General features: G+C 32.6%; 2 protein-coding genes across 6 annotated transcripts; one reads left to right on the top strand and one right to left on the bottom strand.

The window, feature by feature from the left end:
* Positions 1-326: 326 nt before the first annotated feature.
* LOC143199939 (troponin C, isoallergen Bla g 6.0201) lies at positions 327-5,318 on the bottom strand. The gene is made up of 5 exons (XM_076410105.1): positions 5,187-5,318; positions 5,069-5,096; positions 4,700-4,963; positions 517-648; positions 327-454 (listed from the first exon to the last, which is right to left on the bottom strand). The coding sequence occupies exons 1-5, from the start codon at positions 5,190-5,192 to the stop codon at positions 420-422; spliced, it is 465 nt and encodes a 154-aa protein (XP_076266220.1). The 5' UTR covers positions 5,193-5,318; the 3' UTR covers positions 327-419.
* LOC143199936 (uncharacterized) lies at positions 3,071-27,628 on the top strand. 5 transcript variants are annotated; one of them, XM_076410098.1, is made up of 3 exons: positions 3,071-3,203; positions 21,553-21,905; positions 25,817-27,628. In XM_076410098.1, the coding sequence occupies exons 2-3, from the start codon at positions 21,564-21,566 to the stop codon at positions 27,494-27,496; spliced, it is 2,022 nt and encodes a 673-aa protein (XP_076266213.1). In that variant the 5' UTR covers positions 3,071-3,203; positions 21,553-21,563; the 3' UTR covers positions 27,497-27,628. The 5 variants fall into 5 exon arrangements, with proteins under 5 accessions (XP_076266213.1, XP_076266215.1, XP_076266210.1 ...); XM_076410095.1 differs by lacking the exon at positions 3,071-3,203 and adding an exon at positions 11,313-11,446; XM_076410096.1 differs by lacking the exon at positions 3,071-3,203 and adding an exon at positions 11,869-12,000.

The following is a 27,628-nucleotide window of genomic DNA, read 5'->3' as shown; positions in this document are numbered from 1 at the left end:
GCCAGCCAGCAGGGTATATAATATTACATGGGTAAATTGGCCTGTTAATGATTAATTTTAGGGCTGTAGGTAGAGAAATAAGGGTGGCAAACTTTTGCCGAATAATTTTTACCAGAAATTAAATAATATCTTTGGCTCATCTATTTGGCTTCCTACCACTGCATTAAAAGGCCGTATGACTAATAAGTTCGTAAACATAATGAACTTAACAGGATTTAAAATTGAAAAAGGTATATTTTTTAAATAAATATTATATATTTGGTTAAGAAACTGTTTTATTTACATCATATAACAAGTAAACAATGATAAAAATAGAACTTTTAACATACAAAAAACAGATTTAATACTTTGGTCAGGTTGGGTCTCTTAGACTTTATACAGAAAAAAAAACCAGATAGAATAATTTACGGAGACCCTATTTAATCATCACCACCAGTCATAACTTCCATAAATTCTGCAATTGAAAGGAGATTTATATCAGAACCAACTTCTAATTTTATTGGCGTCATGACTCACCATCGAAATCAACGGTTCCTGATCCATCAGTATCAATTTCAGCGATGATCATGTCCAATTCATCGTTGGTAAGTTTGTCGTCGAGCTCTTTCAAGATTTCCTTCAAGGTTTTGGTGGAGATGTAACCGTTTCCTGAAACAATTAATTTGGGTTTAGGTTACTGTTTAAATTTCAATTTGATCGTTCAACAATTCTTGAAAAGTAAGATAAGGTTTTTGATAGTTATTTAATTGGTTGTGTTAACTCTCGAAGCCTTTGATAGGCTTTAACAAGTATAAAGACCATCAAGGATTGGTATGGTAAGTTTATTCGTGGTAAAATGAGCACCGAAGGCGGTGAACGCAGTGGACGCCCGAAAGAGGTTGTGCCACCGAAAACATTAAAAAAATCCACAAAATGTTTTCAATGGCCATAAATTGAAAATGAATGAAATAGCAGACACTCTCAAGATATTAACTGACTGTGTACATCATATCATTCATGAATATTTGGGAAAATTGTGGACTGCACATGATGAACCCGCTCCAAAACGAGAGAAAACGCAACAGTTGGCTGGCAAGGTCATGGCGTCTGTTTTTTGGGATGCGCATGGAATAATTTTCATTGACTTCCTTGAAAAAGGACCGATCATCAACAGCCATTACTATATAGCGTTATTGGACCGTTTGAAGGACGTAATCGCCGAAATATGGCCGCATTTGAAGAAAAAGAAAGTGCTGCTTCACCAAGACAACGCACCGTGTCGGAAGTCAGTGAAAACGATGGCAAATATCAAGAAATTGGGCTTCCAATTGCTTCTTCATCCACTGTGTTCTCCAGATCTGGCCCCAGCGACTATTTCTTGTTCTCAAATCTCAAAAGATTGCTCGCTGGGAAGACATTTTCGTCAAATGAAGAGCTGATCGCCGAAACTGAGGCCTATTTTGAAGCAAAGGACAAATCGTGCTACAAAAATGGTATCGAAAAGTTGGAGATCACCCTCGAAAGGAATTTTGTTGAATAAAAAAACCTGATTTTGCCAAGAAATGTGTTTTACTATGGTATGCCGGGGCTTTTTAATTGACTTGTTATTTTAGGAAATTGATTTCAGACACAAAAATCTTCTTAATGTATTGTTTTGGAGAATTGGTGTTAATTATCGATTGTTAAATTTTGTAAGACATTTCAGGATATATTGGTTTATTTTTATTTTAAGGAAATTTATTGTCATGGCGTTGTTTTTGTAGAATTTGAGATAAATGTTATTTGTTTAAATACAAAATAATAATAATAGTGCTGTTCTCCGATGTGAAGACTCGAACAAAATTAATACTCTGTTCTGCGACAGAAAACGCTTCTAAAAATAAACAATGATAAATTTCAGATACTAGCTAATGATCCCTTACTTAAGTTTACGAACATGAAGGTTTATTCTTTGCATTTCGGACCGACCAGATGATTATGGACCTAAATGTGGAATATCCTTGCTTCAAAAAGATGCAATTCCTAATTGGCATTTTAACGGAAAGTATTTAATCAAAATATGTATCTATAATTGAATTGAAATACACAATATGTGTATATTCGCGGATCTTTTGCCTTAACCTATCAAAAATGAGAATATGGTGGCAAGTTAAATATTGGAAGCAGCTGCAGTTACCAAGTAAATTGAGGGTTTTAAAAACTGATCATCATATCACCTGTTTCTAATATGTGCGAATATGTGCCTTCATGTCCATGCTGATATGAACCAGACCGTATAACACAAAAAAGACTAAGAGCTAAGTGCATATATGGTAATATTTTAAGCAAGAATTGTTATATATATTTTTATGATTGTACTATTATGTCATATTTTCCAAATGATATCTAACGGGTCAAGGTTGTTTTAGTTTATTTTGTGCGAATCTGTCTCTAGACTTATCATCTAATTATTGGTAAATGTATGCACAACACCAAATTTAAATTCTCACTCAGATTTTATGTCAGCAATAGGATTTAAAGATCAATATGTAGGTCATCTTGAACAAAGACGATGCAATACGATAAATAAAATTAGGTATTGCTTGTTCTCCTGGATGAAAAATATAAATACGATTCCAAAGTGCAAAATGAAATATATTGAGTGCCCTATTAAATACCTATAAAAACATATAAAATATAAGAAATATTGTATTTCCAAGTATATTTTGTAGAAATGATTTTCTAATTTATAATGTTTTACTTTATAATATTTAAGGTTATAATAATCTACAATTAAAAAATGAGTTAACTGTTGTCAGATTAGATATTGTTTCTTGATGTATTTTGAAAATGATTTAGACAAATTATAACTAGTAATTAAATAAAACATTTTACTAAAATTCTATTTCTTAATTTCCCCACGTAGTATGAATATTTTTAAACCTATTCCCCTGCGCCGACTTGGTTGACGCAGCGGTAAAGGCCACAGGACGGTTCTCCTACTACTGCAATAGTCGCGGGTTCGAATCCTGCTGGGGAACGGTCGTAAATTCATGTTTGTGATTGTTTAAGATTTGTGATTGTTCTTAGGGAAGTGTGAAAGATACCAAGAGGAAAATGATCCCAGGCACGCCCGTAACCAGGCTGGGTAAGACCGGATGTCTTCTGAGATGACTTCTAAGTTGGTCACTCGTCAGTCGGTATTCTTAATACCGAGAGTCGTGGTTTGGAGCCCACGTTAAACAGTAAGTCCAGTCCATATAAACTCTGCTCGGTAAAAAGAAGACCTTAAAATAATTTTAAAAATGTACCCTGTAGTAAATAAACCCGCTTCAGATGGTTTAGACGAACAAAACTTAGCTATAACTTTATACAGGAAATGACACATTCTAAGTCTGTCTATTCCATGTTAAAAATTCATAAAACTATAGTGTTTCAGAAGGTATTAGTTCGATATGGTTAATAAAGACAGCCTTGATTAATTAAAAAAAATATTTGAGAAAAGAATATGTGAAGTATGACGCCAAAACATTGGCTAGCGATAATAAAAAATTATATTTTTAAAAAATATAACCGTATTTACATAAAATATATCTCAACATGTATTTTTAATTTTTTGTACTATTAAAATTCATAATATTTATATTGGATTTGCATGAAAATAAATATTGTTTCCCAATAATCATAGATATGATAATAGTACAAAATTAATTTTTCTTTCTGAACAGAACTGAAATAATGTGATAAATATGTGGCCAAAAAATTGGCTAGTGATAATAATAAATAACATTTAAATAAAATATAACAGTATTTACATAAAATATATCTCGATATATTTTTAAAAAAATTGTAACTCTCATTTTCTATCATATTGGGTTTGCATAAAAACAAATATTGTTTGTTAATAATGATGTATATAACAATAGTACAAAATTAATTAACATTACTTTATCACTTAAATACAGCAAATATAGCCTTGACTGATCTCCCTAGTGGTATGATAGTTTATGAAAATGTTTACGTATCTTTAGTATAAATAATCACTACTAATTTTGTCTACTGTTTAGATACACCAGCTTGTTAATTAGTTACGTAGGATTAATCATAACAACAATATCAATGAGATTTTTTACTGAGAATCCGATACTAGGGATCAATTAAAGGGTTTAATTAAAATTTTGGATATAATTATATATTTAATTAAGTAAATATTTTCGATGAATAAATTTCATACTTATGCAAACTTTGTAAAAACTTAAACCTGATTTATTTAAAAGAATTGTATTTTATATATAAGTGTTTATAAAAAGAAACAAAACAAATGAAACTATTTTAGTAAATTTGTAACGTTATAGCTATAATAAAATACAAATCAAGGATTATAAATATACAAAAAAATCTCGACATCAGAAATCTGGTTTGTGTCACACGCCTACGCACAACCCACTTTATTTATTTTTATGTTCCCCTTGTCAGATTCAGGTTATCATCGTATAATAGTCTTGGCACTACACCATTTCAGACACAAATGGATAATTTTGCACGTTATTTCGAAAATAAAGGGACGCCGTACTCATTAGAACGAAATATTTGTATGTTTTTTCGTCTTGATGAAAGCTGGCTCTTGGCACCAGAACACTGAAACCTTTCAACGCGAATGGTTTCTGACACAAATATAATTTGGAGAGGATCTTATCAACCAGCAGAATGCAACGTTACGGGTGAAAATCGTATTACATACCTTCTTTGTCATAAAGACGGAAGGCTTCCTTGAGCTCGTGTTGCATGGCTTCGGCGTCTTCTTCAACCATGAACTTAGCGGCGAGAGTTACGAATTCTTCGAACTCCAGCTCTCCAGATCCGTCGGCATCGACTTCGGCGATGATTTCGTTCAGAATTTGCTCGGTGGTGGTGATACCCAACATGGTGAAGATGGTCCTGACCATCTGGGTGCCGATGCTTCCTTTCTTCTCGACATCGAAGGTATCGAAAGCCTTCTTGAGAACTAAACATCAATGAAAAGAAAGTTAATTGAACAAAAAGTTAAAAAAACGGATTAATTAACGAATTAAAAAAAATTAAATAAGAAAATAAATAAAACAATACTCACGAGCAATTTGATCTTTATCCAATTCGTCCTGAAAAAATAATAATATATCAATATTAGAAACGTTCGAATTTCAACAACATATAGTGATAATTAATGAAGAAAGTTCACAAAGACTCACCGACATCCTGGTAGAAGCTGGTGGTCACAATATCCAAATCGTAACTGATATAAAGTTGGAAATTCTCAGCGAAAATTACTGAGAACTATATAAAACGTTAGATTCTTAAAATAGAAGGCGGACAGTTACTTCATATCGTTTTTCTTTTTCACTCAAAAATTCGACTAACAGCTGTTAATTGTAGGGAGATCCACAGGATAGGCATTCAGATTTTCCTGCCAAGAACTTTTTTTCTTGCGTGGTGTAATTGGAATTCTGTCGTTCGCATTCATTATCAAATTATTAAGATTTCCCTTAATTGAAAAAGGCAATTGGGAGAAATAAATCAATAAAAATATTATTAGTTGAATCTTATTGGTAGAAAAACATCAAACACTTAAATTAATTTAATTTATTATGAATGTACTTTAATTTAAAATGTTTCTTAAAATATTAACTTCTGCAAACATTGTTTCTTCTAAATATTGAGCTATTTAGATGTTCAAATTCTTGATATATTTTAGGATCACATACTAATTTTAGTATTTGGAAAAGCAACGTTTGACAACGCTGATCATTTTTGTCCAATGAAGTTGTTTAAAATATTTTTTTTGTTTTTCCGTATATTAATTAAGAACTGAACATTTCAATTAATTTGAAACATGGTGATATCTATTACATTATATATTTTGTGAATAAATATTACGAAATCATTGAAAGTTAATGTGAGATTATTTATTTTATTAAATTTTTAAATATTTCTATAGCAATTTTTACGTATAAAATACTATGATCGTATTGTTTACTATGTTACCTTCACTAGGTGTATCGAAAAGCCATTACCAGATTTTCTTCGAAAAAAAAAACTGCATAATTTTCATAATTTAATTTACTATAAAATTTATTTATTCAAAGTAGTGGCCATAAAACCATTCATCAAGCCGTTTCTAGCTTCTTGGAAATTGGCGAAGAACTTCCCTGCAAGCGCTTGATCCATTTATGCGAAAAGTTGATAGTAAGATGGAGCAAGAGTGGAGAGTACGGCGGTGCAATAATATGTCACATCCAGGTGCTTTCAAAGCTTTCTTGACCGGTTTTGGTTTATGAGGCAGCGCGTTATTGTGCTGTAACATTATATTTCCGTGTCTGCCGGCCTATTCTGGAAGTTTTTCGATCAATAAGTGGTTCAAATTGAACATCACACCACTTTGGTCCCACCGAACACAGAGCATTGTCTTGCGATCAAAGCCATTTGGCCTTGGAGTCGATCGGCTGGCTTCGCTAAGAGATAACCATGATTGTATGCGCTTGGGGTTTTCAAACTAAATCCACTCTTCCTCCGATCATACCTTTGAAGCAGCCTTTCACGGACGAATTTTCGATTTTGCCATTTGCCTGTAATTTTATTGATGTGTTCATCTTCCCATCTTTTGGATTTTCCCCATTGATCCTAATCGGTAACTAATCATTTCTAAGTTTGGGTTGGGTTTTCATCCAGTAACCCTTGCAGATTCGGATCTTCGAGCTTTTCGTTCTATCAGAACGTTCTCTGTCAGCACATCGAAATTATCATTTTGAATTATCATTGAACTATGTCTTACATGTTTTTAATGTTAGAGCACGCTGACCGTAGTTTCTACCAGCAAACGATGACGTTCATTATTTTTTTTCAAGTTTTCAAATGATGCGTGTCGCAAATGCACGTTTTCAGGTATGAAACTTGACATTTTCAAAAAGGTATAAATCTATGACAGTGTTACTTTCGCAAAATATAACATTTATAGCTTTGAAGCTTGATTTTTGTAGAATAACATGGCATATGTATCAAACCAGAGTATTACATACTTAGGCCTAGCAACATCTGTTAGAAAAACAGGTAATGACTTTCCTGACTCCTGGTAAATGCTTATTATATAGAGGTTATTATATAGGATTATTTATGAATTGAACTTCATTAAAGAATGCATACTCTTCAATCAGTAGAAGCCATAGGCGGTGATCGGGGAGAATTTCTACTTCTCAACCAATACGTTGCTGCTGATGTCCCAGGACTTGATGATTCCGAACATTCTTCACCAAATTATAGTCTCCACTCTTCCATAGGCACCATCCTGGAGAAGCAACAGTTTCTGAAGTTTGGCCGATTCGTCAATTATTTAGGCACATGCACTTAGGACCTCTTCAAATAGGAGGTGATGCATCAGTTGTTCACATTTTGGTCTTTTCTTCACTAATTCTCGAACTATATAGCTCTGCATTGTCAAAGGTATCATGGAGAGTGCTAGAACCATTAACTTGTGTATCAGCGAATATAGCGTTATAATCAGTTACCATCATATTGACGAAGAACTTTGTTGCATCGTATTAGTCTTTTCACATAATTGCGCCCACTAATATCTTGAAAAACATTGTAGGAAAAGCATTGTTGAAGAACATCAGCTCGGAGCTCAAAACTCACGCCCAACTCGCAAGTTGAATTATATTCAGTGGAAATATGTTCAATTTCTAAAGCTGCACAAATTGAGCGCTAATATATACAGTACGCTAGTACAAATCGGAACAAAATTAATTAAATTGACTGGCGAAGAATGGCATAGTGTTTCCGCCTTAAGATAATACATCGTCTTCAGCTTTTTAGTTCCAAGTGTTAGCAAATATTGGCAGTTAAAGGTCAGTTGTTGAAAGCAGCAATGTCTGGTCAATGATGTATCAATTAACAATATTTTAAATTCCAGTCTTTATACACTATCATTACATAAGCAATGATTGTGAATTAGACGTTTTTTAACTTTTGAAATACATACTAGACATATTCACGAGATACTGCTCGTTGTAACAAAAATTATAAATTTATTTTAATCTGAACACAATATCTATGTTTCTTATAAGCTTTGAATACCCAATTATAGGTCTCAAAATTTAGTCAAAGCTCTCATTACGGCAAGTTGGAGGAATTTGCTTCATTCTCCATCCTTTACATAAGTGATTTTGTTATCTGTGATATTAAAAATATTATTCTTTTTATCTAAAACCCTGACTATGTGTGTTTACTTTAGCTACATATACATTTTTATGCTATTGTGATATGAAACTCGAGGTATTTAATATTCTGATATAATAAATTGTTTATATATTGGAAATTCTGTGATAACTGAAATGTTTTGTGAAAGGTACTGTTAAAGATAATTGAAGCTTTAGTTTACATTTAAAATAGAAAAAAATATGTTCATCGGAATTACACAAATATTCTTCCTCCATCCTATTTTCATTATTTAGCTTCATGAATATTTAGCACTTAGAAAATGATTTTGGAACTCTAAAATATATCAAAGAAACTCAACAGCATTTCGAAGAAAGGGCTTGAAAATTGGGCGATGGGCGAAATACAATATAATTAAAATATAAGGGATTATTTTGAAGATAACGAAACAAATTTCGGATAATAATTCTTTTGTGTTTCATTAATTTTTCGATCATAGTCACTGTATATATATTAGCATAGTTGTACGAAAATTAACGCAGCAATATTACATGATTAATTTCAAAACAGTCGTCACATATGTAATGCCTAGTCAATGAGGCTGTACTGTAGGGTTTTTAGGAGGTCCACAAAATAATATAGAGGTTGCAACATAAGTTAACAAATCTAGAAGCTATTCGGCTTTTCCGTTCTGGCCGGCGAATCTTTGAAAAAATCTATTAAATTCTTTAAAATATCAACACATTTTATCTAGCGACATCACAATAATCAAGCACTAAAATATATTAAAATATTATAAAACATATGGCGCGTGATTTTGAAAATCCAAAAGTGGTGATATTGATATGCAAGGAAAAAAACGTCCTGGTAGACCGAAAAAGTTTAACGATGCGAAAGTGTAAGAGATATTGGATGAAGATCTAACCCAAACTCAAAAATAATTGGCCGACGCGTTAAATGTGTCCAAGAAAAGATTAGCGACCGATTACGAGAAACGAGGAAAATCTAAAAGATAGAAAGCTGAATCAATTTAAACCACGCATAGATCTAAAAACGTTTAGAATAGGCCCGACTACATGGTAAAGTAATTTTACAACGCGAAAACGCACGGTCTCATAAAGCAAAACCGGACAAGAAAGTGTTGAAAGCACTTGAATGGGACATATTATCACAACCGCGTTACTCTCCAGACCTTGCCCCGTCCGGGTCTTCGCGATTAACTTTTCGTATCAGTGGGACACGCAAGTGCGTGTCAATTTTGAAGAAGTTAAAAAATAACTGGATGAATATTTTGAATAAATTGAGAAATTCATTCATTTTCTTGAATATTATGTTTTTTTTTTGAAAAAACTGGAAATGACTCTCCACTACATCTGGTAAAAGATCGTGGTCGAAACTCTGACAAGCTTCACTAATGATTGCAAAGGCCGCCTTGACTCCAATTCATATGTTATTATATTCTTCAAATGAGCGTATACTATTCAACAACTGGCAGCGTTGCAAATTCAAATCCTTGTGCGCATGCCAGGATTCTCCAGAATTAGACTTTCTGTCAGTATTTCGGCTCAACTACACTATTACATAATCTCTTACGTGACCAAACCCTACGCCTAAAATTTTCACGGCTACATCTCACATATTGAATTGTTTTATTGAAAATTTCTCGTATATAAAATTAAAAATGTCAATTTAACTCTAATGATTATACTTGATTAGTTACTTGATTCTCAGTTCACATAAATCACAGATTATCATTAAATCCTATAGATTTATATATAATCCAATCCTTGATTATCAATTTTGATTCAGAGAAAAACACTCCAACAATCTACCGGGTTCATTACTCAACGACCTTTAAAATAAAACAAACACGTTCTATAGTCTTCCTTGACCTAGCACGTGGCCTTTTACAAAATATGGTGTAGGAATGTTCGTCGGGTCGGTCAGTCGGTCGAAATGTGTGACTGCCACTGCGATTATTTATCAGAACACTTCACTACTATTTTTTGAAGGAATTTGCACGAGAACTGGAAACACTGCTTGAAGAAATACTGTTTATTTCAATGTTAAATGATACATGTGGTCGACGGGAGAATTGAAAGGATTTTAGGTCAGGTAGAGGATGTACCGTAGCGCTGTGGAAGTGATACTATTACAAGGGGATGGAGAAAAGAAAAGAAAGCGAGACGTCGTCGTGATGGTCTTTTATAGCCTGGAATTGCATGGTACCAATCCACCGGCGTTGCCAACCTTTGTACTTGTTGGTGAATTCGTGGTGGCCTAAAGGGTCGTGGCGGTCGCCACAATGGCATGAAGGCTTGATATACAATTTACACAATATCCTTGCAAAGCAACATGTAGAGCTACTAATATACCATAACTCCAACGGATTTTTCAGTAAAATCTTTGTTTAGATATACCTTAGTGGTATATCTAAACAGCAGGAAGTTATTAAAGCCATATTTCCAAATAATTCAGCACTGTTAACTATAGACATAAACCAAGAAGCGTTTATGAAAAACTTCAGACAATTGGCGAAAAAATAATATACAAACTGCACAATAGGTCAATGGGCTCAACAATGGTGATTAAAATTAAATCAGCATAAATATGTTGCTATTAGCTTTACCAAAAAAGACTTTACTATTGTACCATTTGGGAATAGAACCAAATATTTACGTTTGACATTGTATAAATTGGCAACGCGTGGACGAAATTGGTGGTATGAAGTGCGAGAACATAAGGAACATAACCGTTGGATGAGATTTATTATATAAACTTATTTATATTAGGAATATATATTATATAAATATAAATATATATAATATGAAATAGTGATAAATTTTGCAGAATACAGATACATTTAAAAAAATCTTACGCTGGTATATTTATACAATAATATATTAAAATGTTCATAGTACGGCCCTGTTCTCGCTCATTAACAATACGAAAAATTTACCTGATATCGAGTAGAGTCCCGTATCACGTGACACCCTCTCTCTCAGTCCGATTTTATACTTGTTTTCGTTTTTGGCTCGCATCCAAAGTTAATCCGTGCCGACTTAATTTAAATTCTAACCCACTGTAAAATCGTGGACGATTCCAAGCCGTGCTGGTCGGGTTTGGTGCCCTCGGGCACTCTTTTCGGCCGGCGCATCTAAATCCGGCCGATACGATGGTCCGTATTACGGAGGCAGCCGGCGCTAGAGTCGATGGATCTTTCCTGCGAACTTATTTTCGTTTTATTAGTGCTGTTTTGAATACCTACGTTTTAGCTTCACCTGAATCCATCACATCGAACGTTTGTATTTCTCTTAAATAATCTGTAGTGGGACTAGGCAAAATTATTGCGTGTTTTTAACCTTAAATTTTACTTAATTATGTTGATATTTACATTGATTCTAACACATCAAATACGTTCCATTTTGATAACTAATTTCATTCTGTCATTATGTTGAATTTATGGCTTAACTGTCGCTGTTTAACAACAAATGTCTCTACGATAGATAAATTGTCCATATATTACCTTTCTTTTTATTTAATAGGTTAAATATAAACAATATTTTTTTTATTTGATGCAATTTGTCTTCAAAGTGGTCTGAAACGAGTCTCGCTTATTAGTCTCTAATATAATAAAATAAAAGTCAACATAAATTTTCAATCTTTTTACCATACAGTACACTACACTACACAACTACACAGTATCACCCAATTTGGTCATATTGAGTTTGCGTCCTCGTTCAGTGTTATCAAGAGTGCCAGTACTTCGGTGTTAACATGGAAGTGGAATCATTGCTCATGTCTTCTTTCGAATCTTATAATTTCCTCTATGATAGTTGAAATCCTAAGGTCTCAGTAAGTAATTATTTTTACAGTATTTGGACACATTCCCAATAGTTTTCAAAACTTTATTGGGAAATATTTGTGTTATGTTGATATTATTTCCCAAAGAACTCTGAACCACGATACCTGGCATTAAGCAAACCGACTCGCGAGTGAACATCTTAGAAATCAGACCAGAAGACATCCGGTCTTACCCAACTTGGTTACTGGCGTGACTGGGATCATTTTCCTTGTCAGATTTTACACCCTTAAACAGAACAATCACAAACATAAATTTACGACCATGCCCAGCAGGTGGACCGTCCTATCGCCTTGACCGCTGCGCCATCCAAGCCGGCTTTTTGCATTTTAATTCGAGTTCTTTTATTTTCTTTCTGATATGCTCCTTTCCACTTAGTGTTCAAGATTCATGCCGAAGTACTCTCTGAGATAGTATTATTATTTATATTTATTAGCTTGTGAATAGTTTGGTTATAGGTTAAATCAATATGCAGTTATTTTCGTTAACTTTAATAAAATATTTTGGATATTACTACTATCACTGAAATTGGTCGATAATATTTAACTTTGTTTGGTGGGATTTAAAGTTCCGAAACGTAATAACGTTCTTTTATTTCTGCCATTCTTTAAACATACATTACATACTTTAATTTTTGGTAGTGCTGCATTACCTACGTTGCTCAGATTTATAAATGCCTTTATGGCAACATAAACAATATAAGAAGGTTTTAGGTTCTCATAAAAACATATATTTCAATTGAATAAAAAATGTTTTGGTTATTTAATGTTTAATGTCCTAAAAATATGCTATTATTATTATTTTTGGAAGATAATTTGTGCAGAAGCTTACAGTTTCGTATGAGCGAGTGTAGTTTATCTGAAGTCATATGTGCAGAATGGTAACAAAGCTTCAATAATGGTGATTATTTAACTGAACAATGGAGGATTTTAAAACTGAACGCGAAACCACCAAATAAAGAATTTGAGGTGTTTCTGAACGAAGAACTTAAATTATGATGATTAATTTGGTTTAAAACATCTCAGTATCATTGAATTATTCATTCATGGAATGACTTATAGCTGATAGACGTTGAAAAGTAATTTTGCATGTTCGTTGTGGCGATGTAATTATACTAAAGATGAAATTAGGAAATATAACGAAAATCCAACTCGAAGATGTTGTCATATAGCCCAGATTTAGTTTCATCAAGCAACCACTTACTTCACTAGATTTCATTAGAAAGTTCGAATTGGATAGAAACTCGAAAAATATATTTTTAATAGGATGCTATTTATAAACCAGTCGAAATATGGGAAAGAGTTATAGGTACATTTGTACAGTAGTTTGAGTAATAACTTCATCTATTTTGTTATCGAAATAATGTCAAATTTTCGCCCAAAAGCAAAAAATAAAATAGCAAAATTTTTCAATACATCTGATATATCAGCTGTGATTTTCCTAAGTAAGAGTGCAAAATTCGACAAGGAATATGATACCAATCACGCCAGTAACCAGGCTGGGTAATACCGGATGCCTTCTGGAATGATCTGTAAGGTGGTCACTCGCCAGTCGATAGGCTTAATACCGAGGACTGTGGTTCAAATCAAACCTTTAAAATTAAGTACCTATTTTATAATCATTTATAATTAATATTTAGAAAACATATCTGGAAAAATTTTCGACCGACGATAACGATAATTTTTGAAAAAAATATCGATATATCGATATTCTTTCGGTATCCCCAGTATACATTTCAGTGTTCTGCAAATTAAATGAATGTTTCATTCTATAAAATGTTTATTGATTTGCTTTATATCACACACCGTTTACACTTAACACACACATCACAGACCTTTGATTGTCTCTTAATTTTTGTCAATCTCTATCTGAGGTAGTACAAAAAATAAATTAGCTAAAATTTTTAATATATCTGATATATCAGGTGTAATTGTCCTAGGTACGAGTGCAAAATTCGACAAAGAAAATAATACTAGTCACGCCAGTAAGCAAGCTGGGTAAACCGGACACCTTCCGGGATGATCTCTAAGTTGGCCACTCGCTAGTCGATAGGTTTAATACCAAAGACCGTGGTTCAAGTCATCGTTTACACATAACACACATATCTGGGACATATGATAAAAATGGGAACAATCTTTTTTAAGCACAGACCTTTGATTGTCCCTTAATGTTTGTCAATCTCTACAGCGACACGTACATAAATTAATTTTGCAAACCAATTTGTGTATATATTTCTGATGATATTAACTTTGTAATTATTTAAAGAAGCATTGTCACATATTTTGTTGAAAGCGATTTTCTTGAGTTGAGTTTCTAACAAGTTTTTTTTTCCGCCCAAGCATTATTTATGTGGAATATTTTATATGTGGTGACGAACATATTTAGGTCGCTTCTATTTTATATTTTATGACACTTCTACGACAGTAACTGTTTACAGTTAATTTCTACTAACAACAAACAAAACTATAAATCAGTCTGTTAAAATATTCGAACGGGTGCTGTTTATTCATTATACAGTATTTATGAATATATTTCTTTTTTGTTGTTGTGTCGTAATGTAATAATGTTAAATACTATTCAAATATTGTTAGACACTATATCTTTGGCCCTAGCGTAAATGTAAAAAAAATCTGAAGAAAAAACAAGGCCTTGATCGGTTTGATCATGTGGAATCGATGTAACCAAATGATTATTTGAATTAGCAATGACTGGTGCAGTATTAAGACTTTCATTCTCTTCTTTGACTGTAAATGTATCAATTATAGCTGACGTTTCCATCAACAATCTATTATTTTTGCACTCGTATATAATATGATAAATATATTTGTATTAATAAAAAGTATGTTGTTGGTAGTCAGTCTATTAATATATACTAGTGTTGGGAACTACCGACTGAAATTGACTATCGACTGTTTAGTAATTGACTACTTTTTACTATCGACTGTTTCAATCGCTATTTTTAGTTCGACTGATTTTACTACTTTTTACCACTGACTGTTTCAGTCGACTGTTTTCAGTCTGCGTTTTCACTGCGTTCACCGTCTTCGGTGCTCATTCCACCACGTCTAAACTTAGCATACCAATCCTTGATGGTTGATTTTCCTGGGGCAGTGTCCGGAAACTCGGCATCAAGCCAAGTTCTTGCTTTAGCTGTGTTTTTTTTACTTCAAAAAGCAATATTTTATCAACACGCGAAATTCCTTTTTATCCATTTTTTTCACAATAACAAAAGTTGCTTCACTCAAAATGCTATAATTCACAAACTAATGACCCGACAGCTGTCAAATTTATACACGCATCTTTAGAGGTTTAAGGCTAACTAAAAAACATATGGATTTAATATTAGTAGCGTCATCTATGTGTCAGGCGGGGGACTATTCAGTTGACCTGTTATATAAATATAAAATAAAAAATAATATAATTTTTAAGCAAATGCTACTACCCTGGGACTTATTGTCTTTATTACCGATACTAATTAATTTATATATGTCACGAGAATTCATCAAATAAGGTCGGATCTTATATAAAGCCTACGAGCTGGGACATCATTTATCTATCTAATTAATGTACACGATAATGGCAAAATATAATAAACTGATACTGCTCTTGAGAGCGTTAATTCGATTTCCGTGTAGGAACTCATTGTTATTTTGTCATATTTGTAAACTAAAGTAAATTAAACGTGTAACAACTGCAATTTATTGTCATTAAGCAAATAGTTCATATTAATTATTGTAAAAATTTTATGTGCTTCTTTGAATTTTATAATGTGCAAATAATTGGTAATAATTTTGGTAAGTCTAAAAATATATTTTAACATTCTCGTCGTTTTAATATTCGTATATGTTATGCATTTTATATTATAGTTGTATGTTAGTATTGTATTATTATAGAATATATTTATACAAAATAAACTTTAAAAGAAAAATTCTTAAAATTACTTTCCGTCTTTAACTGCTATTATTTCCATCTTTTGGGTCATATTCTTGTGTATGATTGAACCTATTTTTCTAGTCCTGATAAGAAGTTAACTCTTACCTCAATAAGTCATGTACTATTATTCTGAATAACCGATAAATCTGAAGAATTTTGAGTGGACTAGTAGTTTATTTATTTCGCATTTAACTATTTTCAAATAATTTTTGACTAGTTTTGAGACAATTGAACAAGCACGATTGAGCGTTAAATACTGTTATTAGGTATTTTCAAGTATTCTGATCATCCTTCCTTCAGTGAAGAGTTTAATATCATCATTTAAAACAAGTAGCAATCCCCATTGATAGCTTCATATCCGTTCATAATATTTCCTGATTTGCTGTCAGTTTGTCTGTTATTTGATGTTGGGGGTTCGGTGTACATAACCCATGATACTTTTCTACCTGCCGTAACAGATTTGCTTTTCACCGCGAATGATAATCAGATGCAAATATTCCGCCCTTTTTCGTAATTATATATTTAGGTTGCGAATGAAATATTTTTATTGAGTTTTAACATTTACTACCCTAGCTCATTTTGGGCATGTGAGCTTTCAGTGATGGAAATGTTCAAAAGTAATCTTTACTGATTTCGGCCTCATTTCTTGTCTTAAAATATAAAGTCATTATTTTATTAATTAACGCAACTGCTAGGATTATTTTTGGGAGATTGAAAAGAAGACTGGTTGTTGTGGATTGTTATATTGTTCTGAGATTATCCAAAGTTACTGAAAGTTGGTATACTGGAAGTTTAACAGATCATTCTATACCACATTTCTAGTTTGTGGATTTCTGATATTTGGATATTCTGAAATTGAAAAACATCCCTTATTCTAGCTTATTATTAGGGCAGAATCTTACATTTCAAGCTGCAAGATCCTGGGGAGTGACCTTTAAAATATTAATGCAGACTTTAGAATAGAACTATTCCTTTTATTTTTTTCTAAACTATTTTCATTCAGACCTTACAAAGTAAAGTTAGAACTTTATTGATCAGCAAATAAAAATACTATCTTAGAAGTGTCATCGAAACGACGTTACCTCCTCTGAGGAAGGGGAATAATAGATATTTGAAATTTTGTAAACATCACTGCTACACAAGGAAATGGTATGTGTATAAAATGAACTAGTGGCTTCCGGGTAGGAGATGCGTTTAACTACTAATATCAACTGTTGAGTTATAGTTGAGTGATTAGCCGATAAGACGCTTGCTTTTTCAAAATCTTTTGAATACTTAAAAAATCGGGAGAATAACTTTATCCAGTGCGGGTTGGTCTTATAGTCCTTAAGTTTGCTGATATTATTTTGGTGCCTATGTGTCTCAAGACGCGTTTCATATTTGCTTTCAAAATAGCCTTTAAAATTAATACATACTTTATAATGTAACACACGCCATATCGCTTGAAAGGGATGAGTCAACAAAGATGTCTGCCAGCGGTATGAATAAATTACTGCCATGGGAATTAAGTTCAGTTTTACTTTCAATAATACATGTAACATATCAATATAATATATGATTTAATTTAGTCTACATCATAGAAAAAAAGAGATTTGAGTTTATAGGAAAATTTTGGGGAAATGTTTCGCGACGTCCAACATGTAGATGTCGCCACTTTTAACTTATTACTTGTTTTAATCGCTATGCTATGAGCCGCGACGGAATCCGATTGGTTTATTTCGTCTCTATAGCGCCTATATTGTTTATTCGTTTTTTGCGCCATTTTCAGTTTGCCTAACCTAAGGAACAATGCATTTAAATTTTTATAACGTTTAGAGATTAAGTTATAAGTTCATTACTATTTATAAGACGGTAGTACAATAAAAATAAAGCGAATTCTCGATCTACAAAGCGTTATGTTCCCGGATGCGTAGATAGTAAAGAAATGTAGAAATGCTTTCCTTCGAAGAAGTCTTTAGCTGTCTTTAAATAATGGCTGATAATGTCAAAAATACCAAACTGACTGGATTAACCATCAAATAAATAATTTATAATCGTTACAGCGTGTTTTGTTGTAAGTTTATTAATAATCATATAAAATATCAAATATTTAATTTTTAATTTTAGAATTTAATTCCTTTCCGAAAGGGTTAATTATTTGATAGTTGAAACTCCAACAAAATAATAGCTCCTGATTGCAAACCTTTTAAGAGAGGATTAACCAGACTTTTATTCGCTATGAATTTTGGTGCAAAGCGATTCCGGAATCAAATAGTGCTTAAATTTTATTTCCCAAATAAAATGTAATAGTAATAGCAAATTTGTTAAAGTGAATTAAAAATTTAATTATTACCTTGAGAGGGTTCCTTTCATTAAAGACAATAAATATCCGAATAATTATATATATATATATATATATATATATATATATATATATATATATATATATATATATATTTTAAAGTCTCCTTTTACCAACTATGGGTTTATCTGGACCGGACCTACAGTTTAACGTGCCGACTGGCGAGTGACCAACTTTAGAAATTATCCCAGATGACATCCGGTCTTACCCAGCCTGGTTACTGGCGTGACTGGGATCATTTTCCTTGTCGGATTTTACACTATTGACTAGCACATTCACAAATTTTAAACAATCACAAACATAAATTTACGACCATGCCCAGCAGGATCCGAACCCACGGCTATCGCAACAATAGGAGGATTGTCCCATCGCCTTTACCGCTGCGCCACCAAGCCGGCCGAATAAATATATTGGTTCTAATCAAGATTGTTTCCATTTATTGTTGGGTCTATTAAAGTACATGGGTTGAAGCATATACATCCTTCAGCTAGTATATTTGAGAAATCTATAAGTTAATTTTTTTGTCTTATTTGCCTTTAGGAAATTGTGAAAAGGATTAATTCCATACTAATGGGGGTTGTATTACCAGGAGTTGAGAAATTGCAACTTCACATTATACCTTCATTTAAAGATGTTACTATATGAACAAACTAAGTATGACAATATCACATGCCCCAGAAAATTGTTTTATTATGCTGTCAGTAGTTATTTGAGCTATCTATTTTATTTTACCTCACGATATTGCCATGTCAATAATATATATTTTGTCAAACCTCTTTAAAAAAGTACTCTATTCTATGATCTTCCAGGTGGAATGTTAAAAGTAGTAGGCACCATATACTTTTGAATGAAACAGGTTAACATAATTTTAATAGAGAAAGGCTTAAAGTATGCTTTCAGTATAAGAAAAAAAAAACAAAAAGCTAGGACACTAGGTCCTCTAAAATTGATGGCCCTAAACAAATATGAAAAAGGCAAAAAAAAACAGAACAAATAATTTTTCATTTGTTCCAAACTTCTTTGTATTTGATAATAATTATATATTATAGATATATTTATTTTTACACTATATTCATATTTTATTCATAATTTGCGATTTTACATATTATATTTATTTCATTCATTGAATTTTATTTAATAAATTTATTTCAGAACTTAATTTTCTTTAATTTAAATTTTAGTGGTTAATTAAACGTGACGTCAGGACACTCAACTTTATCAAAGAGCCAATCTAATGTCTTATCTATAATGTACAGGTGCCTATAATGGAGATTTAAATTGACCAGTCAAATTACGTGAATGGCTCCATCTGGATGTTGGGCAAGACAAAACTTTTCCCAGAGTCTCTTATTTCTCTATTACTCTATGGTCTACATAGAGTAACCAGTCCAACCCTGAAGTTCAATTACAAACATATGGACAGAAGAATTATATATAAAAAGATATTTAACATCATAAGATGTGTAATATCAGATAAATTACATGTGCAATTGTTGGTGGTTTTATTAATAAGAAAATGTTTTACTAGAAAATAACCTCATCCTGTTATAGCTGGTTTACAATATAGTTCGGTGTTTTCTCGTCGCGAAATCCTTTTGATATTAAAAACATTGTAGTCAGTTTTGAATGCAAACAAAAAGCCTGCCAAGAACATTCCCCCTTACCAGGTTTCGAGTTGTGACATCGCACAGTAATTTTGATTGCGTGTGGGACTCTCGGTCAGTTGAGTTGGCATTCCATATCAATAAAACATCTCAGTAAAAAACGATTTTATTATTATTTACCGGTTAGATAATCAGATATGCGTGTTTTTTTAAGAACACGTTTAATTCACCAGAATCCTTTTTATTTTCAGCCATGTCCTGTTATTAATAGTCATGTGGGAGGATTTAAAAAAAAAGTGAAAGTTAAATAAATTGTGTCAATAAGTTGAATTTCAATATTAATAAATACAAGTAAAACATTTAAATATTAGGAATTTGTACATCATTTCTTTATTAATCCCCTAGAATGTCAAAACTCTGCACGTAGGAAATAAATATTATTATAAGATTTCAGTTATATAATATAACCATCCTGACATATACAAGATCACTTCAGTAAGTGATCTGCTGTACAACTTATAATCTAAATCTTATTCTAGATATTGTTTTAACTTATTTTAAAGTATCTTCTAACTTATTCTAAAGACCATTCTAGCTTATTCTACAAATTATTAAATCTCACACTATGTGTCTATTAATCCGTTCGTATGGTAGTTTGCGTTTGAGTCTAAGCACTTCACTGTCATCACGCACATTTAACTGTTTGGCGAGTGCATTGGGATGCACTAACAGTATGTCAGAGTACCTCGCACTAACACTCCGAATCACACTTGTTATAGGTTTTATGGGGTTATCGCGCTGAATCAGTTGTACGTGGTGTACACATAATATGGGGCATCGACGATGACTAGCAACACTTTATTCTGGAACCTCTGGAGGATATTTTTCTTAGATATACTAGTGGTACCCCACAGTTCAATACCATAGCTCCAAATGGGACTAAGTATTGATTTATATAGCAAAACCTTGTTATCTAATGATAATTTAGATTTACGCCCTATCAGCCAGTATATTTGGTTTAGTTTAACCACAAGCTGTGTTGATCGAAATGTTTCCCCAGATATTTAACCATGCGTCGCTCTATTAGGTGTTGTGTACCATGCGGCCTCTTGAATAGATTTTGTTATACTTTTTTGCTGCTATTTATGTATTGTATATGTATCTAAATTTAGTAAATTTAGAGATATTAAAGTGTCTAATAAGCAGTACATCATGAATAAATATGTAGTAAATCTTAAAATACCAGGCGTACCGCAAATTTATTACCGATTTTTCTCCAAAAATAAACCACAATTTTCAATAAATTAAAAAATGTATTTATTCAAAGTATTGATCATTTTTTTCTATAGATATTTCCTGTCTTTTGGGCAATTTAACTAATCCAACTCAAATTATTGGTCTACTTTAGAAAGATAATTAGGCTTTAAGCAATTTGTGTATTTTACTATTTAAATATTAAAAAGATTTTTAACACTGTATATACATTTTCCGTCCACATACTCATATGAGATAAATTATGACTTTGTCTCTATTAGTATTATTGTTAACAGTCAATATTTTTATGATCTTGTTTTACTGTCATTAACAAGTCAATACTTTATTGGAATTAAATAATGTTTTAATAATACTCTTCTAATTGTTTTATAATCTGATTATTTCGGTTTTAGGTTGGAACAAAATGAAACAATACCAGTACTTTAAGGCATTTGGTGGAGTAACCATATACACTCTCGCTTGTTTTACCATCGTATTGATTTTTATACCCATAGTGTTGTTGGACGTAAACAACAAAATAGCTCAAAGCATATTTAGTTGGAACAATTACACCATTGCAAATAAAAATGGTACTGCAACGATAGATACACAACCATCACATGCCAATGCTACTAACTTGAACGTTAAAATCCACTCAAAATTGGAGACGTCGTCTTTTTGTGTTTACACAGACACTTGCAAGATTGAGTGTACAGGAGGTAACCTGGATCAGGTCATAGAAGATATCAACAATGTTGCTTCAACAGTTAGTATCAAGGAATTTTATAATAATAATTTTATATATATTAATTATTTAAAAAAGAATTGGAATTTTTTTTAAATTTTTGTTTTCACTTTTGTTCAGTCTTCTATTTTTAATATAATCTATTATACCTTTGGAAGAAAATTAGTTTTGGCTTTTAATAGATGGTTTTAAATTCGGATATCGGTAGTAATACTTATTTAACGAAGCTGTACTATAGCGCGTTTGAAGGATAACCGTCGATGGAACATTCTGAAAAACATATACAAGTAGCATAATTTCTTAATTCAGTCAAAAGTTAAGGCGCTTTGAACAAGGAGATACCAGAAGGTAACTATGGTCACATGTTGCTTTTTTACTTTCGCAAATGGAAAAATGCGGCGACTGTTCATCGAAAATTGTGTGGTGTTTATGATGATGAGTATTTAAATGAACGTCAGTGTCCGAATCACTTTTTAACCGGCTATTTCGTTAAAAAATAAAGATTTTTTTTCAAATATCGAAACAGACTGACTTACTTCATATTGTGACGTACCGACTGAATTAAAAATTAGTTGTAAAGGATTTTTATTCACTTACTTACAACTGAACATGAAAAAATATCGTTAGTTTTCCAAATTCTCATTTATAAGCTGAAATGAGATGAAGTCGTAGAAGCTTCAGAAATGGTTACGCAGAACCCGCAGTAATCTAAGATGCTAATATCCAAGATGCTATATCCAAACATATAGCGTCATTGAAAAAAAGCCCATTATTATAAGCTGCTGGATTCCGATCATAGATAATTGGTCTTCCTGTTATCAACAACTATTGATGGATGAAGTTAATCAATTAATGAGTGAAGAATTGATCGATTTGAAAGACATTTTCATTACGACAACGCTAAGCAGAGTCTCTGCAAAACTTTCTAACTGGTGGATTTAAAAGTGTTTTATGAAAATCTCTTTAGTTACAGAATTATAATTTTTCTATAGAATTTTAATTTTATTTGTGTCTTATTTTTATGACAATCGTATGTAGAAAAGATATTGTATTGTCAACAAGATTTATTGACACGATTCACATTCATACACAATTTAAAATAATTACATGACTATACACACAGTAACAATATTAAATATGTCCGGGCTATCTATGTTAATGCTGATTACAGCAAGGTAAAGTCGATTTATTTCTGGAGTTGATCCACATATTTTTTAGTCCAGTGTCATTGAAAATTTCTCGGGATATTAAAAAACGTGTAGGCTACCCAAAGTCTGGCTTCAAATATTTTTTCTTTTTTTGGAAAACTATGTTAACTTCGAAAATAATTTCTGAGAATATATAATACAAATGTATATTTATATTAAATAAACTAATAACAATTAATACCTTTGTCGGGTAAAGCATAAATTGCATATATTTTTCAATAAGGGCCAATTAATGTGGTAATAGAATTAAATGATAAGATATAACAGGAAAATTGAAAAGTCCTCGACCTACTATAGTAAAATACATTTTTTTGGCACTGATTATAGCGACCCTCCAACTTTTCGATACCATTTTTGTAGTACGATTTGTCATTTGCTTCAAAATAGGCCTCAGTTTCGGCGATCACCTCTTCATTCGACGAAAATTTTTCCCCAGCGAGCATTATTTTGAGATCTGAGAACAGGAAATAGTATGTGGGGCCAGATCTGAAGAATACGGTAGGTGTGGAAACAATTCGAAGCCCCAATTCATTGATTTTTGACACGGTGCATTATCCTGGTGAAGCAGAAATTTCTTTTTCTTCAAATGCGTCCGTTTTCGGCGATTTTGTCCTTCAAACGGTCCAATAACACTATGTAATACTCGCCATTGATGGTCCTTCCTTTTTCAAGGTAAGCAATGAAAATTACTCTATGCGAATCCCGAAATAGAGACGCCATAACCTTGCCAGCCGACAGTTGCGTTTTCACATGCTTTGGAGCGGGTGCATAGTGTGCAGTCCACTCGGATGACTGTCGATTGGAGTGAAATGATGGAGCCATGTTTCATTGAGCATTTTCATTTCATTCAGCCATCCATTGTCACATATCGACGCAAAAACTCGGGTTTATTACGCTTGATCATCTTCAAGCACTGCTCTGAATCATCACATCGTCGTTGTTTTTGGTCAAAAGTGAGCTCGCGCGGCATCCACTTTGCACAGAGCTTTCTCATACCCAAATATTTGTGAATAATATGATGTACACGTTGAGTTGATATCTTTAAAGTGTCGGCTATTTTATTCAATTCCAATTTACGGTTATTCAAAATCATTTTGTGGATTATTTTAATGTTTTCGTCGTCTAACAACCTCTTTTGGGCGTCCACTGCTTTTACCGTCTTCGGTGCTCATTTCGCCACGTCTCAACTTAGCAAAATCCTTGATGGTTGATTTTCCTTGCGCAGTGTCCGGAAACTCGGATTCAAGCCAAATTTTTGTTTCAACTGTTTTTTTCTCTTCAAAAAACAATATTTTAACAACACGCGGAATTCCTTTTTATCAATTTTTTCACAATAACAAAAGTTATTTCACTAAAAATACTATAATTCACAAACTAATGATCCGAGAGCTGTCAAATTTATACATGCATCTTTTGAGTGTCAGGACTAACTAAAAAACATATAGATTAAATTCTAGTAGCGCCATATGTGTGTCAGGCCGGAGACTTTTCAACTCACCTAAGATATTAACGATATATAACACGTCAGTAGAATGCCACAAGGAAAATAAAATAATTGAAATGCTCGTCGCTGCTTTTCATTCAATAACTATATCGTACAAATCTGTTTATATGTTTAACCAATATTAATCTAAAAATGTATTTAAAGGGACTAAACTTAACGATTCCCGCCAATTCAGGTTACATCTACAAAAGAAATATGACCAATGCTTCCTGGCTCTGGGTTGGACCAGGTTTGGGTAAGCATTGTTTTATATAAGGTACATACATCCAAATATACCCCTTCATCCAAATTATGGTCTTGAATATGATTTTTTCTAACCATCTAATAAAGTTAATCTGTCTTTGGCTCGTATAAATATTAGGTTCTATTATGTATTTTGATCAGATTTATCCAATATTTGTGAAAATTCGAAATATTAATATAAACAACTCTCAAATAATTTAACCTAGCTGTTAAGCTAGAAGGTTATGACATTTTTTTGTGCAAAATTACAGTTTTTCCTTAAGTATCGTTAAGTTATTCTATATTAAACAATTTTACAAACTTGTGGTAAAGCCGGTTCATCATGACCTTTACATGCAACAGGAAAGATCCAAAAATATGGAAAATGGCTACTATATGAAATTTTAAGCCAAAACAATGTTTGCCTGTTTATAACCTCTAATAATTATCCCTAATATTTTGACTATTTTCCCAAGCATTTGACAACCAAGCAAATTTTATAGGCTGATTCGGTTACATGTTTTGACGCATTCCACAGTATCGTATTTCTTTTTAACTAGGATAAACTGAGAATGACAAATACTGTCGTATCATCTAAATTTTTTTTAAAATATCAATATTTTAAAAAATATCGATATATCGATATATCGGACAAAAAATATCGATAATTTTTTTCCAACGATTATAAAAAATATCGATATTTTACAAAAAAAACACATCGATATTTTAAAAAATATATATAAATAGTGAAATAGACTAAAAAAATATATATATTATTTCAAAATTTCTTAAAAAGTAGTAATATTTGTGATAAATATTTAAAATTATGTACCAGTTTTACAGGTTTATTAAAACTTATCGGCTAAAAAAATATCGATATGTCGATATATCGAACAAAAAAAATATCTTCCAAATATATCGATATTTTTTCTGCATCCCTATTACGTCATTACGCATCCTATCTATTTTAATAATAACAAGTCATATTTTATTTGCAGATTACCGATTGTTTCTCTTTGTACGCAATCGACCTGTCACAAACCATATTTGAATCAAACACCATTAACAAAGGCTGGTTACAAAAACTCACAATAATGCCAAACAGTCTCCGAGTAGCCGTTACCGATCTCAAGGAGCTTGGAGATGAGGCCTTTTCCGGACATCCCTTTAATAATAACCCTATCGATCTTGTTTTGATGGAGACGAAGATCGAGTATCTCAGGAGGAACTCCTTCGTTGGAAGTTCACTGGCTTCGTTTACTTTTGACATGTATACGTTGGTATCAGGATTGGAAATAGAGGATGATGTTTTTAACTCCACTGACTATAGTATCCAGTATATCTCGTTTACTTACTCGTTAAATAATGTAAAAGCTGTTAGAAGCCTCATGGGAAGATATTCGTACTTTACCAAATTGGAGGCTCTCTATTTACGCTATAACAGTTTGGTTGTTCTGGAGAACAATCTATTTTCGAACGCTCCGAACTTACTGGCTTTGTATCTGTCTTATTCAGGTGTTCGAGAGATCAATGAAGAAACGTTTAATGGATTGGACATCTTACAATTATTGGACATCAGTAGTAATAACCTGAAGACATTACCGAGGAAAGCCTTCGATACTTTTTCAATTTCAACTAGAGTTAACGGTAAAAGTAATCCGTGGGAATGCGACTGTGAATTAGTTTGGTTCAAACAGTTCCTGTTGAATAGAAACAGCGAATTTTGGCCAGAATGTCGGGTAGATTACAGTTGGGAGGACATGGAAACTTACGAGTTCTGTCCTGACTTCAGTAGCACACTACCTTCTTCCACGATACGTTCTTCGACCGTTCTGCCCTCGACATCTAAACCCTCAGATAGTAGAGATTATATTATACGAGCAATAGTGTGTCAGAATTCCGAGAATATCGATAATAATAGCGACGCTAGTCGACTTGATTCTTCTCGTAAACTAGTACAACAGGCGATCCTAAAACGAAGAAACATAAATTATGTTATAACGAGAATTGAGACGAATTCTTTTCAATATAGTATGAATTTATCTGGTGATTTAAAAACCACTGATAGCTTTGTTTGGATGAATGTTGACAATGCGAGTGACTACGGCTGCGTTTATGACATAACTGGAACTATTCAAATGACATTATCGCCGAAGAGTACCTACACGTTATGCGTGGCTGCAAACGAGCACGACGAAGACGTCTCCTTGGTAATAGAAGATTGTACTGCGTTGTCAACTCCATCAGAATGGCCTGAGCAAACTTGGCTTAACAACAAACAGAAAACTTTGTTTATTGGTATCACTGTTACCACTTTTCTCATCGGTATATTAATTTCAATTATAGTCACTTACTACATCAACAAAAACCTGTCAAAAATGTTCAGACGCAAGAAACAGACGAAGAAAATGCGGGACGATTTCATCAACACCCTACCCAGGCCAAAAGAAACCACCGAATCCAATAGATATAGTGACAGAAAATCCAGCGACCAATCCTTGACTACTAACGTGGATGGGTACTTAACACCGGTGTTGAAAGAAGGCTGGCTGTACAGCACGCGATACGAAGAAATGGATTACGTCAAGAGAATAATGGAGAAAAAATACAGTAAGGTCTATGAGGCCCCACCTCTACCACCAAATCATCCATCAGAAATGAAGAGGCAACCAAAATAGCATTTTATTTTTCATTTCTAGTAAAGAATTTCTGGGTGCAAAATCAGGATATTATATTGTACCCTTTTTGTTATTTTAATTACGGATTATGTTATTTTAAAATATATTAGAGTAAATCGCAGTAATCAATAA

Source organism: Rhynchophorus ferrugineus, unplaced genomic scaffold (assembly GCF_030347505.1).
Source record: "Rhynchophorus ferrugineus isolate W39M unplaced genomic scaffold, kcgeb_rfMv2 rfM7, whole genome shotgun sequence".
Classification (NCBI taxonomy): Eukaryota; Metazoa; Arthropoda; class Insecta; order Coleoptera; family Curculionidae; genus Rhynchophorus; species Rhynchophorus ferrugineus.
Note: the sequence above shows the minus strand (reverse complement) of the source record. Positions and strands in the feature narration are given on the sequence as shown.

Excerpts from the sequence above, each read along its gene's own strand:
- LOC143199939 (XM_076410105.1), bottom strand. Across the intron at positions 4,964-5,068 it reads GGATAAAGATCAAATTGCTC|TTCTCAAGAAGGCTTTCGAT; the intron begins GTGAGTATTGTT and ends ATTGATGTTTAG. Across the intron at positions 455-516 it reads AGGAACCGTTGATTTCGATG|AATTTATGGAAGTTATGACT; the intron begins GTGAGTCATGAC and ends TTTCAATTGCAG.
- LOC143199936 (XM_076410098.1), top strand. The coding sequence starts at position 21,564 with ATGAAACAATACCAGTACTTTAAGGCATTTGGTGGAGTAACCATATAC. Across the intron at positions 21,906-25,816 it reads TCAACAATGTTGCTTCAACA|ATTACCGATTGTTTCTCTTT; the intron begins GTTAGTATCAAG and ends TTTTATTTGCAG.